Source organism: Sphaerodactylus townsendi, linkage group LG07 (genome assembly GCF_021028975.2).
Source record: "Sphaerodactylus townsendi isolate TG3544 linkage group LG07, MPM_Stown_v2.3, whole genome shotgun sequence".
NCBI classification, from domain to species: domain Eukaryota; kingdom Metazoa; phylum Chordata; class Lepidosauria; order Squamata; family Sphaerodactylidae; genus Sphaerodactylus; species Sphaerodactylus townsendi.
The window spans coordinates 104,204,628-104,222,502 of NC_059431.1; the positions used below are offsets into that span (position 1 = coordinate 104,204,628).

The 17,875-nt window shown below is 45.3% G+C and overlaps 1 protein-coding gene across 1 annotated transcript in view; it reads left to right on the forward strand.

Moving 5' to 3' along the window:
* DNAH6 (dynein axonemal heavy chain 6) overlaps positions 1-17,875 on the forward strand; it is a 247,355-nt gene that overhangs the window by 89,209 nt on the left and 140,271 nt on the right. The window contains exons 21-25 of the mRNA XM_048504422.1: positions 2,560-2,703; positions 5,360-5,581; positions 7,331-7,478; positions 11,324-11,481; positions 17,480-17,611. Of these exons, the coding sequence (XP_048360379.1) occupies positions 2,560-2,703; positions 5,360-5,581; positions 7,331-7,478; positions 11,324-11,481; positions 17,480-17,611 (804 nt within the window). The remainder of the gene's footprint in view (positions 1-2,559; positions 2,704-5,359; positions 5,582-7,330; positions 7,479-11,323; positions 11,482-17,479; positions 17,612-17,875) is intronic.

The following is a 17,875-nucleotide window of genomic DNA, read 5'->3' on the forward strand; positions in this document are numbered from 1 at the left end:
TCCAGCACATGCCAGCTGGGTGACCTTGGGCTAGTCACAGTTCTTCAGAGCTCTCTCAGCCCCACCCATCTCACAGGGTGTTTGTTGTGGAGGAGGGGGAAGGGAAAGGAGATTTTAAGCCCCTTTGAGTCTCCTTCCAGGAGAGAAAGGGGGGGATATGAATCCAAATTATTTTTCTTCTACTACTGGTGCTTGTTTCCTTTGGTTTCGACAGGAATTACCTTTCTGGTTATAACTTTTTTTTCTTTTTCCACCCAATCAGAGACTGTATCCCTCACAAACTTGAGGCAAATAGGCTATCAATACCCTCTTTCTCAGTGAGCAAAGAGAAAGGCACAGATTGGTGTGTTAGTTTTTCATCCCTTTTGGGGATGTTCAATAAACATGGGGATGTTCAATAAAAATCCTACCTCTCTCACCCTACACTTCACTGTGCTCTGGTTCTTTAAGACGTCTTCCAGTCAAGCTCTAGTACTGAAAGTTAGCCAGTATCAACTATGATCCTGTGGTTCAGCCTGACTGGTTTAGCGGCAATCTGCTTGAATGGTTTCTGTGGCATACAAGGCACCAATTTGACTGTCTCCCTTGCATGCATGCTTCCTGTGCTGGGGCAGAGGATGCCGAGAATGCAGCAACTAACAGACTGGAAACCGTGGCTTGTATTATCAAGGAGGCCTTACCTGAGGCAGTGAAGTGTTTTGGTAGAAGGTGGAAACTGTATGGAACTATATATGGGAAAAATCCTTTTCAACAGGAACATTCCGTCCTCTTCTGATTTGAAGATGCCCTGCCCCTTTGATCGTGATCTGTCGCTCTCTCCCACTGCCTGCTACGGGAAGCAGCCAATGAGGGACCAGAATAACAATCATTTGTGAAGATTGTAGAGATTACTGGACATTGTTTAATGCTCAGAGTTTGGATGAATTATATTAAATTTGTCAAAGCATGCAGGGGAATCTGTTCGGATGTTGCTTAGCTGCTTTTCAAATGTGAACATCACTATCCTTTGTACACAGTGGACCTAACAACATGGAAAGAATGTAGCATTCTCTGTGTTGTGTTTCAACAGTTACCTTTTTATGATTTTCCCCACATCCATGCTTCATTTAAGGTGCAAGCCCCCATGGCTGTTTTCAGACTTAAAGAGAAAAGAGTTCTTTTTCGATACAGTGGAGCCTCGGTTTTCATTGCCATCGGTTTCGGTTTTCATTGATTTTTTCAGTGAAAAATTTGTCTCGGTTTTCATCGATTTGCCTCGGTTTTCATCGATGTGCAGTCAGGTGCAGGGGTTTGTGGAGAAAAATCACCCGGACAAAGCTGTTGCGGGCCGTGTCTGCAACTTGCTTAATGACAATGTTTTGCCCCATTTCAGACAAATCTTAAAGAGACGTCAGAAACCATGGTGTGACATTGGTCCACTGGCTCTGAAGCTGGTCCTGGTGTTCTTGTTTGTTACTGTTTTCAGCATTAAACACTATGTTTATTCACCCAAAAATATGTTTTTGGTATGTTTTTGGGAGTGCCTAGAACGGATTAGATTTACATTGATTCCTATGGAAAAGTTTGCCTCGGTTTTCATCGGTTTCGGTTTTCATCGATTCTTTTCGGACGGATTACCAACGAAAACCGAGGTTCCACTGTACACCCTTTCTCATTTGCATTTTGGCATGGAGCAGATAGTGACATCTTTGTATCTAGTTCTGACATAGTCCTAGAGTACGGATCAAAGCATCTACACAACAGCACCATGTACAGGCGTAGGATTTTTCTGCATACCTGGAAGAATCACCAGGTTTATTGGGGAAAAAATCCCCAAACCTAAGCAAAATGTTGTGTAGGGGGGATTTTTCCCACTCACCCCCTCCCTCAGACCAAGATACTGTGACATCTGATTAAGTCATAGGGCGTTTCCCCACTTACCATGAGCCCCCTATGCCGCGCGCTACTCTCAGCGAGCGTCATTTCTGGCATGTGCCCGGGCTTCCCCACGACCCCGCGCTCTGTGCGGGGTCATCAAAAGGCGCCGTTTTGAAGAGCGCCAGTAATGACGCGCACTGAGGGGGCATGACAGCGGCAGCGTCGGGGCGGATGCGTTGTCGCCGCCCCTGTAGTGGGGAGTGCCAGGGGACCCCGTGCTACTTGGCTACAGAAGCGCGCAGCAGAAGGTAAGTGGGAAAACGCCCATAGCTAACATTGTGGTGCTGCTTAGCAATTGAGTGCTGGGAGCCTGGGACTAGGTAGCCCTGTCTTGACTGTAGCTTTGGGGCTACGCTGTGGTAGCAGCATGGGAAGGAGTGGCAAAGGGACGGGAGAGAAAATAATGCCCAGAGAGAGGAAAGAGGGAGGACGGGAGAGAAAGTGGCAGCGGGGAAAGGGAGAGTTAGTAGCAAATAGGCTGTAGTAAAGGACAGAAGGTGGAAACAATGTAGGAAGAAAGAGAAGGTTAGAGCTAGTATGGGGGGGGGGGATAGGATGTCCTTCCCCCATGACTCTTGCGGGGTCCCCTGCTCGTATACATTTTTGTAAAAATTCACTTTTTACTTTTTCTTTGTATAACAGGAACAGTCAAGATTGAACTCTCTTGTGTGCCAGACTTTCGTGTTCTGTTATCTGTGGTCATTGGGAGGAAATTTAAATGAGATCTACTGGGATGCTTTTGACACGTTTATAAGACAGCAGTTTGAGGACAATCCAGATTCTAAGGTATGCAGAAACAGTACAGTGTTTGTGGAAGTGGTTGAGTAGGATCAGAATGGGAAAAGGCCGGAAGAATATTCTGACACCCCACTCTCAGAGAGGTGTGGGGGAAGGGGAGGCAAGCCCACCTTAGGTGACCATGCTGAAGCATCATTTGTGGGGTGAAAGCGTACTCCTCAGGCCAGAGGAGAGAACTTGGTGCCTTTATGGACCTGGGACTATGAATCCTTACATAGGTGTCAAAGTTGCGCCCCTCCAGATGTTGTGGTCTACAGTTCCCATCATCCCCTGCCAGCATGATGCTGGCAGGGGATGGTGGGAACTGTAGTCCATAACATCTGGAGGGCCGCGAGTTTGACACCTGTGCTTTAAGAGGTGCCGTTATCCTCAAAACATCAGCGTGATGGCCAGGTGGATAGGAAGCAGCACCCACCCCTTGAGCATTATAACAGCTTGGCAAGGAGGAGTCTGACCTGTACAAATGTGGTGGCTCAAGACTCAAAGCCAGGGTGACCATGCTTGTAAAATCAGGGCTGCACAAGCAGGAGGCCTGTCTCTTCTGCATCCCATGATTGGCTGCGCCACAGCTGCGTTTTAAAAAGGGAGTTGGGTCTGTGCATGCTGCAGATCCCCCTTTGAGTGATGAAAAATATTAATCCATCAGTCAGACCTTTATTGCCCTAATGACAACATAACAGTGAAGTAAAGAACATCGGAATGAAAGATGAGATGATTGGTGACCTTGTAACCTCATAGCGATTAAAAAGAACTTTGTAAGGACAATGATCTGACACACGATTTTCTTCTGAGAGGATTTTACCATCCTTGGTGAGGAGTGATGAAAAATAAACTTAACTTGGCCCTTTGTTATCATATCTGAAAGTATCAGCTCTCATCATTCCGTATATGCATGCAATTGGCTGCTGTGGGCTCTCCGGGCTGTGTGGCCATGGTCTGGTAGCCCTCGCTCCCAGTGTTTCACTCGCATCAATGATTGGCATCTTCAGACGTATGTCATGGCAAGATGCAGGTGAAACATTGGGAGTGAATGCTACCAGACCACAGCTATGCAGCCTAGAGAACCCACAGCAACCAGGTGATTTTGGCCGTGAAACCCTTTTACCATACACAAAAGTTATTTTCTTCCATTTCATTCTAGGCAGATATATCTTAAGTATTCATGGGTTCAGACGTATTTAATTATTGTAGAGAAGAGTTTGGAGCTTATTTAAAACTTGTACCTGAAAATTGCCGACTCCAATGCAGTCCTGAGCCTTTTCATTTTATTCAAGTCGTAGACTGAGCCGCGACAGTGAAAGCAGGTTCTGTACCTGAGCCCTGTTGTTATAGCAAAAGTCTATGAATCCCGTACAGCTTCCCTTGTGTTTCAAAATGTGAATGTAGGGTTGCCTCTGGCGTGGAGTGTGCTTTCTTGCATTGAATTCAGAAATATTTTTTTGTTTGAAAGGTGAGATTCTGGCTTTCATGCTATGAAAGTGTCGATAGTTCTTGCAGATTGTTTAGAAACCTGAAAAGGGCAAGCATTTGCCGCCAAAGGGAGAGAAAGTTTGCTGTATAAAAACACATAGCCGTTTTAAAAATAAAGACACAACACTTTATTTGTGGTATAAAAATTGGCCATAGCCATTAATTTACTGGCATGACAGAATAGAGAGCACAAGGTGCATCATGGGGGTCTGATCGCAGTGTTGGGCAGCTTTGACGGCTGCCCCCCAACTCCAACTTTCCTCAAACCCGCCTGTTTGAGGAACAAAGACAGATGCCTGGCAGCAATGAAGGGGGAAAACCAGATGGGTGCTGGGCCGCTGCCTGAAGATTTCCCCCATTACTGTGGGGCGCAAGCCAACTGAGCCCACGCCTGGGCAAAACGATCCCTGTCTTGCTCCACCCCAAACCTCGTACGGAGGCTCCAAAAATGGTTAGCAGGCAGTTAACCTGAGCTAAGGATCAGTCCCCCATGCGTAAACTGCAAGCAGATATTACACGAGAGCCCAAAGAATCACCAGCAAAATTAAAGGGAGGGTGGGAGGGTCACCGAGTGGCCGAGCAAAGGGAGGGTCACTGAGCGGCCGAGCAAAGAGGGCTTCCACGAGGCTGCCCGGACTGTACAAAGAGGGTGGGTGGCGCCGTTAGGCTGACGTCAGCCCAGGCGCCTGGCCCGCCCAACCCCAGTAGGCTGCACTGCCGGGCGCCTGCGCAGTGCGGCCCCGGAGACGGTCCTCCATGGGGTTGGAGGAGGAGAAGATGGTGCTGCAATGGCGGCCCCTGTCAGCAATGGCGGCCCCGTTAAGTCGGGGGCCGCTTCTTTATCGGACAGAATAATTCAAATCCCTTATAGATGCTGACAGATCTATATGGGGACCCAAAATGGCACGCCGCATTCTCCACCTCCATTTTATTCTCACAGCACCCCTGTGAGGTAGGTTGAAAGTGTATGACTGACCCATGGCCACCTACCAAGCTTCCCTCGCTGAGTGCGGATTCAAACTTGAGTCTCCCAGACACTAGACTGACACTCTAATAACTGCAACATGCTGACCTTTTCTTTCCCAGTTATTAAGGAAGATAAGCACAGAATTACAAATTTGGCATCATGTGAAGTAAATGTCAAACACAACTGAAGGTGATTTTATCTTTCTAGCTTCCAAGCTCTGGTGATTTGTGGAGTGTTTACATTGATTTCGATACAAGGCGGCTGGATCCTTGGGAGCGAATTATACCTTCTTTTAAATACAACCACAACGTACCATTTTTTGAAATTCTTGTCCCTACCACTGATACTGTGCGTTTTGGCTTTCTAATGGAAAAGTTGCTAGCTGTCAGGCATTCTGTGCTGTACACAGGAATTACTGGCGTTGGCAAGGTAAGAATTGGACAACAAAACACATCGTGTGGTTAAGCCCTAAGAGAACAAATTCACAAAGAATTATTAGAAAGGGGTTTTTTTGGCAGTATAAATCTTTATTAATTTCAAAATTATAAAAAGCATATATTACACAGTTGTCCATTTCATCCATAGTCTAATTAACAAATTTCAGCATATTTTGGTTCCTCATTATTACAATCTTAAACTTAAGTCTCAAATTAATTCCTAATTTTATATATCCATCCTTCTTTCTTTACTTCATTCAAAGCTTAAAGACAAATTTCTGTTATACTTATATACATTTTAACTTTGACATAAACCTGGAACTACATCACCATTTTTCTCTTTTATCATGTATTTCAGCAGCGGATCCCAACCTTTCAAATATTTATCAATAGATTTTTGATTAATTATAGAATTTTTAGAATTATTAGAAAGTTACCCTGAAGTCTTAAGGATTTCCTAGGAAGTGGGAAATTTCCTAGGAAGTAGGAAGTACAGTTTGACAGATCTTTTGTAGGAAGAGGAATAATTTCTTGTAGTTGGGGAAATAAGTGGGAGATAGATTACCAGGTGGAACGACTAAAATATCCTCAAAACAAGAGGCCACAGACTAATAGGATACATTGTAAACGTCATCCTGCCCTACATGTTTGAATAACGTTCTGGAGAAGAAACCTGTAAAAACATCAAAGTTCAGCGATCAGAGCTCAGTTTTTAATCATATCTGGAACTTTATCAAGCTAGCTGAATGAGCAGTGCAAAATCTGCTATGCATAATATAAGCATAAGCATTTTATTGTCATTGTGCACGCACAACGAAATTTACAGCAGCATTCCTCGATGCACACAATTTCAGACTCATACCCCATCCTCTCTTTCCCCTTCCTCCACCCATCCCTACACAGCCCCAAACACATCAACACGAAGCCACGGAATTCAGCATAGCCACAGCTCTAGAGTAGAAGCTGTCTCTAAGCCTCTTTGTCCTAGTTTTGATAGACCTGTATCGTCTGCCCAGTGATGACAGTTCAAAAAGAGAGTGTGCTGGATGAGACGGGTCTCTCAGAATATTTTGGGTTTTCTTTAGGCTTCGGGAATTATAGAGTTCTTCCAAGGAGGGGAGAGGGCAGCCGATAATCCTCTGTGCAGACGAATCTTACATTAGGGGAACTGTGCAATCCCAAGGGGGTGTGTGTGAAACTGTTGGGCAAGTGGCACAAGAGCGCGCTGATGCAAATGTCCCATATCCTGGCACAAGTGGCATTTGTGTTGACAGCGAGGCACTGTGCAGCTCCACAGCATCTGAATGCAGAAGCTGCTGCTGTGCCGGCACTCACCCGCAGCAGGACCCTACTCAGCGCTGGTGGGGGTGGTCTGGGATCGTTCCTGGGGACAGAGCCCACTTTAGTTGGCTCGCAGAGGGTTCTCAGTCGGGAACGTCCCCCTGCACCTGGGTGCAATTTACGCCACCGGAAAATGTGGTACAGACCAGTGGACTGTGTGGCATTTTTTGAGTGGCTGGGGATTTTCCCCCCTACTTGCCACGCTGCCCAGAACCCCTTAGGGGGCAAATGCCCCCTCCCCACTGTTAAACTTTTTAGTACAAAAAACAGGTTTCTCTGAGTACCACTCTTTAAAGAGCTGTGCCTCAGTGAGGTGGCAGAGTAGCTTCAGAATGTACCAAGAGAAGTTCTTATATCTGTAACATGCTCTCCTTCATTTTGCTTTTTCTCTCATGGAAAGTCCGTAGTTGCCAGAGCTCTGCTAAACCGAATTCAAGATGAAGCAGGTTATGTTCCCGTTTACCTAAATTTCTCTGCTCAGACTTCATCCTCGAGGACCCAAGAGATTATTGAATCCAAACTGGAAAAGAAAAGGAAAAATATTTTAGGTAAAGAGGGCTAACAATATATTTTACCTGAAGTGTGCTGGTTGTATAGGATGTGTGGGCTTTGTATTTTAATTATGTTTTGTTGATTCAGGCAGCAACCAGTACCTTTGTGTTGGAAGCAAATTCTCCCCAAATCCTTGAGCAGACTAATTCATATTCTACAGGGCCTAGGGGTAATTAGATCGTTGCCTCAGGAAAGAAAAGAAGATTCACTTAATTCCATGATTTTATAGCAATTTCAGTCAAATTAAATTCTACCGTGGGCTATAACCTAATGCTGTTTATACAGCTTTGCACTGGAGGGCAGCATTGACATACAAGAAATGTAATATCTGTTTTATTATATTAGAGTGAGAAGTCATTTTATCCCAAAGTTAGTATCCGCTATGGGGCATGATCTTATCCATGTGTGGGAGTTTGTCATCGTTGCAACGATATCCATTCCCCGTTGTCAGGCATCCCTCGTGGTGCAGCTGCAAGCAAACGGATTGGCCCCCGATGAATTGTTACATCAAATTATTATTCATAGAAAATTTGCTTCACTTAGAGACGGTGCTAGTGAAGTGCATTCTCTGAGAACACAATCACACAATAATTGCCAGAGTTGACGATGATGAAAATGGCCTGAAAGAGAATTTTGGTTCATGTTTGGGTTCCCTCAATGGAAAGTAGTTCTGCAAAACTTCAAGCAGAGTTGCTGGAGTTAACATTGCTTTTATCATATCCATTGCAAATTATCAGCAGAGTTTAAAGCGGAGTCACCCTGGTAAGATGAGAAGGTCTTTGGTCTTCTTGCACTCACTGCAACCTCCTGTCACACTTGGAAAAGAATACTCTCCACACAAGATGTTCTTTCCATAGGAAGGCTTTTACTTTAGCAGTTGCAAGGTTACACAAGTCTACTCTATACAAGACTATAATACTATACAGAACTCTTCAGCAATAACAAAGTTCAACACACACTGAACTTAACTCAGACACTATCTCAGGCCCCTTCCGCACATGCAAAATAATGCGTTTTCAAACCACTTTCACAACTGTTTGCAAGTGGATTTTGCCATTCTGCACAGCTTCAAAGAGCACTGAAAGCAGTTTGAAAGTGCATTATTCTGCATGTGCGGAATGAGCCTCAGTCTCAGCTTAGCATATACAATGCATTGCTTATACATCCAACTGGATACGTCCCCCTGCCCCTGCAACAGCCTCTCATTGGTCTAGAGTCACAGTTGAATTAACCAATCGTGTTAAAGGTTAACTGCTCCTCCTTGCCCCTAGACTGACTGTCTCCATCTTTTTATGTTTGGCAAACTTCTGCCAACTTGAAATGACCTTTTAGTGAACCTTTACACTCTTTTTTATATATCATGACACAAATTTGTCTAGGAAGCACCCTTTTGTTTGCTAGCATCGGTAACAGAGAATCTGTATTTATGCATTCTAGTGATTTTTCTAAATTCCCTTTTTAACAGTATGGCTGAATCTTATAAGAATGTTGGGGGATTAAAAATCTAAACTTTCAAACATGAATTCCCCTAATTTGCTTTTTGTTTTATACAATCTTGTAAAATAACTTTTTGTATGATGGCCAGTTTTAATATCCGGCAGTATTATGACACAGCAAGGCTGAATTAAATACATGCTTGTGAGAATTAGCCTGAAGGTCACATATCTTAGGATGAAGTATGACTATTTTTGCTCATGAAGAAGTATCTGTGGCTCATAATTAAATCAAGCAAGTGTTAATGCCAGAAGTAGAACACCAATCCAATTGGCGTACAGGTTTTCTGCCAAAAAATGTGTTTATCTAGGCTAGAAAAATGGATTTACCCACTGAGCATGAAGCAAATGTGTCCACTGGGTATATTAAAGAGAAAAGGGGGAGAAATATTTCGCATCCTACTGTACTGAATTAAATTGCTTAGTATCCTTCATAAATTTACTTGCTTTAATACAGCGCCATAGGAGTTAAGCCCTTAGATGCAAGCAGTGGTTGTTTCTTCCTTCTTTCAGATGAAATAGTGTTAGGCAGGTGAAGAAGAAGAAGAAGAAGAAGAAGAAGACTTTATTTACGGTCAATGACCAAATGTAGTTAGGCAGGTGATCAAGGGGAACCAACCAATTCCTTCCATCCTCGATAACTTTCAGGAGGTGCTGCTGTTCTGCAGTCTTAGTACCATGTGCTGGGAGAGGCTTGGGGAATTGTTCCTCATCTCCCTTGTCCCCTCCCCTCCCCTTTCCTCCCCTCTCTTGCATGCCACCCCTCCCTCCCCTCCCTTGCATGCCACCCTTCCCCCTCCCTCCCTCTGCTAGGGTGGGTGGGCCAGGTCCAGAAGCTGGGTCCCCCTCCCATCCCTCCCTTGCATGTCACCCCTCATTCCCTCCCCTCTCCCCCCCTCCGCTAGAGTGGGTGGGCCATGTCCAGATGCCAGGCCCCCTCCCCTTCCCTTACATGCCACCCCTCCCATGCCATGTCTTGACCCCTTCATCTTTAGACTGTCACCTTTGTGTGGTCTTTGCAGCCACTTTCACCACTAATCATGGGTAGTTGAATCCCTCTTGTTGGTCATTTTATCCAATAGTTGGAAAAAGTTAACTCAAAATGGGCAAAGGTGAGATAAACTCTCTTGAACTGTTTACTAGTGGATGTTAACCCGTTTATTACTAATATGGTCGCTAGATTTCTCTCCTTAGCAGTAAGACTGTGAGATCAACAGTGTAAGCCAAGCTGATTTTAAAGCCTTGTATTTAATTCTTTTATGCCAATAAAGGTGAATGAATGAATGAAAAATGAATGAATAGAAAAAGAGATAGTCAAACAGTATATACTACAACTCTTAACTAAAGACATCTGGAGCCCTTTGTCACTGCATGAACTTGGCCTGTTTCCAAAACATCATATAACTTCAGTTTCAGAACCAATTAGATTTTTTTTTTGTTCCCATAACTGTTCTGAGATGGCCACTTCAATCTCACATTTTACATTAGGAGCATTGTCATGGTACCTGCATCATGGCATGCCAGCCTCTTTGATCTCTATTCAGTTCAGCAGAGCTGATAATGTAGCACATGCCACTGAATGGGGCCATTACTGAACAGATATAATCAGACAGATCTGTTGTCAGCCAGATGTAATGTCGAAGAGTCCTCTAAGGTGCAGAAAGACCATTGTGGTGTGTACAGATTCATTGTGAAGACCTGCCAAGGACTGAAGCAATACAAGACAGCAAAGCAAACTATCAAAGCAGTTAGTGGAATCATGTCATTAGAAGGGCACAGCAGTTCTGTAAAATAATTGCAGAAGCTGAAATTTTAATTCTTTCTTCTTTTGATTGGTTTTTATCCTCACATTTAACAGTGCCAAGGTATTACCGTGTTTCCCCGAATATAAGACAGTGTCTTATATTAATTTTTGCTCCCAAAGATGCGCTATGTCTTATTTTCAGGGGATGTCTTATTTTTCTGTGTTCTGTTCGTCGGGCATGCTTCCAAACAAAAACTTTGCTATGTCTTACTTTCGAGGGATGCCTTATATTTCGCACTTCAGCAAAACCTCTACTATGTCTTATTTTTCGGGGATGTCTTATATTAGGGGAAACAGGGTATATATTGTGGGAATTTTGTAGAAATTTAATGAGTTTTCTTGTATTAATGTTGTTTTATGATTTTGATATGTCCAAAGAGGTATTGGGAAAATTAAAGACTTGAAATAATCTGTTTTTTTAATTTTATCATTTCCTATCTTTTATTTAGAAATAAACATATTGCTAGGCTCATTTTGAGCATGGGTATACTTTTTATACTTTGAGGGGCTTTACCAGCAGTGGGTTGTCTGTTTTATGACATAGGAGCACCAGGAACGAAAAGAGTTATCATTTTTGTGGATGATCTAAATATGCCTAAACTGGATCGTTATGGTTCTCAGCCTCCAATAGAGCTCCTGAGACAGTACCAGGACTTTGGAGGGTTCTATGATAGAGAGAAACTATTTTGGAAGGAAATACAAGTAAGTCTTCCTTTAGTTGTTGAATTATGCTTCAAATATTGGTTTGAGGTGTTGGTTATGACCTGTAAATCCCTTAAAGGCCTGGGACCAGACTCTCTGCGGGAACACACTCTGCCATACAGATTGACCCAGATGCTGAGGTCATGGGGGGGGAGGCTGCTGGTGGTCCCTCTCCACTCTGAGGTGAGGGGGTGAGGCTGTGCAGAGGGCTTTCTCTGAGATAGCCCCCACTTTATGGAATGCTCTCCGATTAGCCCTGATCACATTATATGCTTTTTGGCACGTGGTTAAGATCACAATTTTCACCTCAGACCACTGGCTTTCCTGGAACTTGCCCTCCACTTGCACCTGGGAGAGGGTGAGGGAGGGTGTGGGTGTTTTGGGTGCTACGTAATTGCTTTTACGTAGATTTTTAAGCGTTTATATAATGTTTGTATCGTAATAGTGGATGTATTTTCAGACTGCGTAATCCACCCTGGGATGTGTTTGAAGAGTGGGGTAGAAATCCACTCACTCACTCACTCACTCACTCACTCACTCACTCACTCACTCACTCACTCACTCACTCACTCACTCACTCAATCAATCAATCAATCAATCAATCAATCAATCAATCAATCAATCAATGTTATAATTTGGTTGCATGAGTTTAGGGTCGATTTCCCATGATCAATTAATCGCGTAACACTCACGGAAAATATCAAGGTTTCAACGAGAACTCCCCACTGCTTGAGCGATGAACAGGGATTCATCCCGTTTCTGGCGCTCGTTCTCCCCCTTATTCCATGTCCCAGCAGAACCTGCTTGAAAGTACAACTTTTCTTTTTAGCACGTTTTTGGTCCAGTTTCGAGGGAAGGAACGGGGGTCCAATCTTTGTTTAAAATTCCCGCCGTGGAGTGTGACGCAAATGTCTAGCAACCAATCAGCGCTCGGCAGGTGCTGAGTGATGCGCATGCAGCCCCTTCTGGGTTTTGATTTCGCTGTTGGTCTCGGCGAGCGCATGCGCGAGGAGACATTAGCACAGGAGAACGAAAAAACCGCTTAAACGATTAACCGTTCACCCTTCCAAACGAGTGAAAACCCGCTTAAGCACCTAAACGCTTAAATGTTCATCCTTACAAACGAGCGAAGCTCAGGTTGCAAGGAGCAGGGAAATTTTTCCCACCACAAAAAGGTCCCGTCCCAACATGGCATGTCAGCCGATCAGGAGAGACCCACAAAGGAGATCACTTGGTAGTGGAGACTACTACATTTCTGGAATCTGAGATAGGCCTACATGTCTTCACTGAATACATGCTGTGGTGGGGAGGTTGAAACCCCGATGAAAAGGTGCTGTTTCTTTACAAACTTGGTTTGATCTACAGTCAAACCTCGGTCTTCGTTGCCCTTGGAGATCGACGGTTTGGGTCTTCGCCAGTTGCCCCTGGCCATTTGGTCACCTTGACTTCCATTCGCTTCCGAGGCGACTTTTGAATATCTCCAGTGCGCCATTTGTGTTGCACATGTGCAAACAGCATTGCGCATGCGCAAACGGCATACCTCAGAGTATTTTTGGTTTTCGCCGTCCATCGCCGGATGGATTAGCGATGAAAACCGAGGTTCCACTGTAGATAGAATTTCCCCATGGGGAATCAACCCAGGTGTGAGGTGACTAAAAAAAATTGTTCATAAAAATAGGGAGAAAGTTGACTCTGGTTTCCAACTACCGTGTTTCCCCGAAAATAAGACAGTGTCTTATATTAATTTTTGCACCCAAAGATGTGCTATGTCTTATTTTCAGGGGGTGTCTTATTTTTCTGTGTTCTGTTCGTCGGGCATGCTTCCAAACAAAAACTTTGCTACGTCTTACTTTCGGAGGATGCCTTATATTTCGCACTTCAGCAAAACCTCTACTACGTCTTATTGTCAGGGGATGTCTTATATTCGGGGACACAGGGTAGTAATCAGAGGGGGAAGATTTACAATATAGCACATCAGAGCTTCCTTTGAGCCCAGTTTACACAAACAAGCATTTCTAAGCAACTTTAAATACAAAGCAACAAGAAGGCGGCTGCACAAATTCCCTGTGGGGGGGAAGGGGGGCTTGCCACCTGAGTGTATTGATTGTTGCATTATTGTCAAAAATTGCCCAAGGCAGCAATTTATATATTTGCAGCTGCAAATGAAAAGCTTTCAGAGTGGAGAAGTGATGGTAGAGTGCTTGTTGTGCTGGGCCCCAGGAAAGTTGCATACAAGGCAAAAAAACTGGAACAAGAAGAAATCAGGTTTACATCTCTTGCTCATAACATGTAGAAATGTAAATACCTTGTGGGCGTGCCTCTGCAGACTTTCTTTCTTCTGTATCCTGCATTTTCTTTGTGAAGCACAGCAGGACTGTTGTGCTGCTTTCTTCTCTGGAATGTAAGGGTTTTTTCCTGTAGGTATAAAACACTGTGTCAGACCCATCCAAGACTTCAGGCAACTTCCCACAGTGCCAAAGGGGCTTCCTGGGGGGTGGGTGGGGGGTGGGGGAGGCTTTGCAAGCGTGAAAGCCTCTCTGCTGCTGAGAAGCTCCCATTGGGAACCACCCAAAAGTGTTGCATAAGTCTGAATGCCCAGCCGCTGGCATTAACCTGCTGAATGGCCAAGAGGGACTCCCCCCCCCCCGGCCTGCCCCGATAGCGGCAGGGGCACCACATTCGGTGCTGTGCCTCAGCACCAGGGAGGTCCACAGTGGTCTCATGCCAGCAGTTTCACCCCTTTGCCGAAACAAGTACTCCAAGGAGAGCAAATCTGCCAGCACAGCCGTCCGCCATTCCAACAGGCAGATTTGCATACCCTCCCTTCCCCTCCAGATGGAGCTGTATGTGTGTAAATTATCCTTGAGTCACAACTGACTTATGCCAGCCTCGTAGAGTTTTCAAGGCAAGAGATGCTGGTTTGCCATTGCCATCATGAGCTGAAAAAAACCGACTGGCCCAAGGTCACCCAGCAAGCTTTATGTGGAGGAGTGGGGAATCGAACCTGGTTCTCCAGATTACACTGCACCTCCCTGAACCACTAAACCATGCTGGCTGTCCTATAAAACATTAGCAACTGAGAATTAACAGGGAGAGCTGTTCTATATTTAATTTATTTTAAAAAGAGGCCTTAAAAAAAAGAGGTGGTCATGTAACTGGTCAAATATTGTCCAATATTTCTCAAGCATTAACTTTGCAAGAGCAACAAAACGGGTTACTTTCGTCAGCAGCAGTTTTATACTTGGCGTTAATACAAAAACTGACCTTTCCAGCTGCTAGCTGTTCCTGCTCCCCCTTTGGAGATGTCTGTACTTGTAGCAGTCGCCAGCAGGAGAAGCTCTGCTGTTCTGCTAGGTTTGTCTCTTCCTTCTTCAGGGCCGGGGGGCAAGGGTTTTCTCACTTCTGCCTCTACTCACAGTTGACACCTTCAGAACATAAAGAGAAGCTACCCTCCTCCCGGTGGCATTCCAGCTTCCTGTGACAACATCTGAGTTTTTGGAAATGGAGTCTCCTGGTTAATTAACATTAGCAAGTCAGTTGAATGGAACACTGGCCCGCAGTAGCAGCAGGAAGGGAGACAAGATGGGATACCTGGTTCCTTTTTACAAGGGGAAGGGCAGGGGAGCAATAACCGTTTGCTGCTGCTGCTGCTGCTTCCTCCTCTTCTTTTGCAATTTTAGAACAAAACTGTTATGTCTCAAAGAATCAAGAGTTGGAGGAACAAAACATGGTGCTTTATTTCAAAGCTGCTACTCACACATAGCCTAAAATCACTCTGCAGCTGTGCTCAATATAACACACCTACTGATTACCAATTCCAGTGCAACAGCTGCAGACTCTTAAAACAATACAGTACCTCACAATCAATACAATACATTACAAAAACTTTCCATGTTCTTACCTTCTGGTAGTTTTACAGCCAAAGGTGGGGGGGATGAATCCATCAGTGCGAGCAGCATGGGGCCATGCTGGTTGATTTTCTCTCACCGGGGCACTTGCTCCAGCAGAGGGGTGAATCCATTGGCAGGTGGCCACTGTGGCCCTCCCCCAGTAATGGGACACCTACCGCTGGATGCCACCCTACATCCCCGTGCTTCCCCTCCAGAGGTGTAGCAGGGACAGGCCCCGAGAGAAGCCGACGTTAGCGGGCTTCCTCTCAACCATTGGCCCTGTTGCGCTGGCAGCTGGGGACTTCAAATGTTCCACTGGAAAGGTGCCATAAGTCCATTAAGGCCAATGGAGGCTTCCCAGCAGCAGAGAGGCTGTTTTGCATCTGAAGCCTCCCCATACTGCTAGGAAGCCTTCGTGGGGACGGCAGGGCAGGAGCGCTGCGGCGTCATGGCCAGACACCTGGCCTGTTGGTTGGGGTTGTTAGCCACAGTTGTATTAGCATAAAAGGGATGGGCTGTTAACTCACATTGGAACCATTGGGAAGGATCACTTGTCAAGTGGTTGGACATGGGAGAGGCATTTGGGGTCTCCTTATTTAGGCTGCTGCTTTCCAGTCACTGTACCATGGTGTGAACTGGTTGGGGCTGGCAGAGGTGTAGGGGGGAAATGGCGCTGGGTGCCGCCCCACCACACCCCTCTTATCATAGCTGGTGAGAGCCTGCTGCGGGCCACCCCTCGGCCCCGGCCCGCTGGCTGGTCCTTTGGCCAGTGGAGGCTCTGCCGGCTGAAGGAGCAGCCTAGCAGGGTGGGGCGGGGCTGAGGGGAGGGGGGTGGGGCAATTCTCCACACACATCCCACGTGACCAGCTGGCGTGCGTTCAGGGACATGTGACCCCACGTGTCCCCGTGAGTGCTCCACCTTGGGGCTGGACTTTTAAACATCCGTAGATTGTCAGGGTCTTAAGTGACAGTCCACTGGATGACAGCAGCATTCTGACCCAGCTGCTCTTCCAGTTAGCTGCTCCCTAAAGTCAGAACTTCCCACATTGTCTATTCTGCCTACAAGTCTCCCGAGAGCTTCCCTTAACACCTAAAGGCTGAAGATGCACAGCAAAAGGCAAGGAGGCCCTTTCTGCACAAATCACCTAAAACATTTGTAAAACATTTATAATACCAACCCCCACTTAGCACAACGTTTGTCCTCTGTCCATCCCCTTGAAATGATTCGTGGCTCCTGTTTGGTGTTCTTCCCCTTTTTTGAGTTATTTGTTGAATCGATGCTTCGGTGCTTCTTACTGCAATCCTCTATAGCCCATATAATGGACGCTTCAAAGATTCCCCCCCCCCCCAAAGAAAACACAGAAATAATGAAAATAAACAGAGTGAGTTCCGCAATGTGATATAACGGCACAGAGGAGGAAGATTGGGGACTGCACAGAGGCATAGAAAACATAGTAAATAGGTTGTACAGCAAGTGAAAATGTATTGAAAATGTTTCAGGCTAAAGAATAATTTCAAAGGGTTGAGATTGTTTCCGCCCCAAGACCTCTAATTATTCGCTTTACCAGATAAAACTGCTGGGGTCTGATGAGCGTCGGCATCGGGCGCCTTAACCCGGCGTTCGGTTCATCCCGCAGCGCCAGTTCTGCTTACCAAAAGTGGCCCACTAAGCTCGCATTCCACGCCCGGCCCCACGCCAGCGGGCCAGGCTTCTTACCCATTTAAAGTTTGAATTCATTTAAAATGTTTTGAGGCTGGAAATAAAACGTTTTTTTAGAACAGGAGGGGAAAATAACGATGTGAAATTCCGTGGAGCATCTGCCTCAAAACGTTATGTGCGGAAAGGACTAGAGTCCAGGAATACTGCAATAATTTTAGTTGTAAATGAGGTGGCATGATATTTGTCGCAAAAACGGAATTTCTAATTATTCTTCAGTGGCAAAGTAATAACAAAAAAAAAAAAAGGAAATCAACCCTATTAGCAGTGCTGCAGCTTGCCTCAAAACCAGATGGTTAAACCTAAAGGACGGGGCTCTGTAGGATTAAAGACATTGCTGAATATTCCGTTCTAACCATAGATGGTCTGTGATCTTTCTCTCCCCGCCCAGGATGTGACTATCGCCGCAGCCTGTGCACCTCCAGGTGGCGGACGTAATCCAGTCACGGCCCGTTTCATAAGGCACTTCGCCATGCTGTGTCTTCCAACACCCTCCGAGCACAGCCTTAAACAGATTTTTGAGGTCAGTAGCAACAGTTCTGTAATCACAAGGAGCAACAACAATAGATTATTCTGTGATTATTCTCACAGCGTACTACTTCGTCGTGTGGTATGTAGATTTGTAGCAGCATGTATGAAGTGTTTGTAGCATGTACGTAGCATGTAGCATGCTTGTAGCATACTACTTCATATGTATGTACCATACTACTTCGTAGTGTGGTATGTAGATTCATAGTAGCATGTTTGTAATGTATGTAGCATGTATGTAGTGTGGTATGTAGATTTG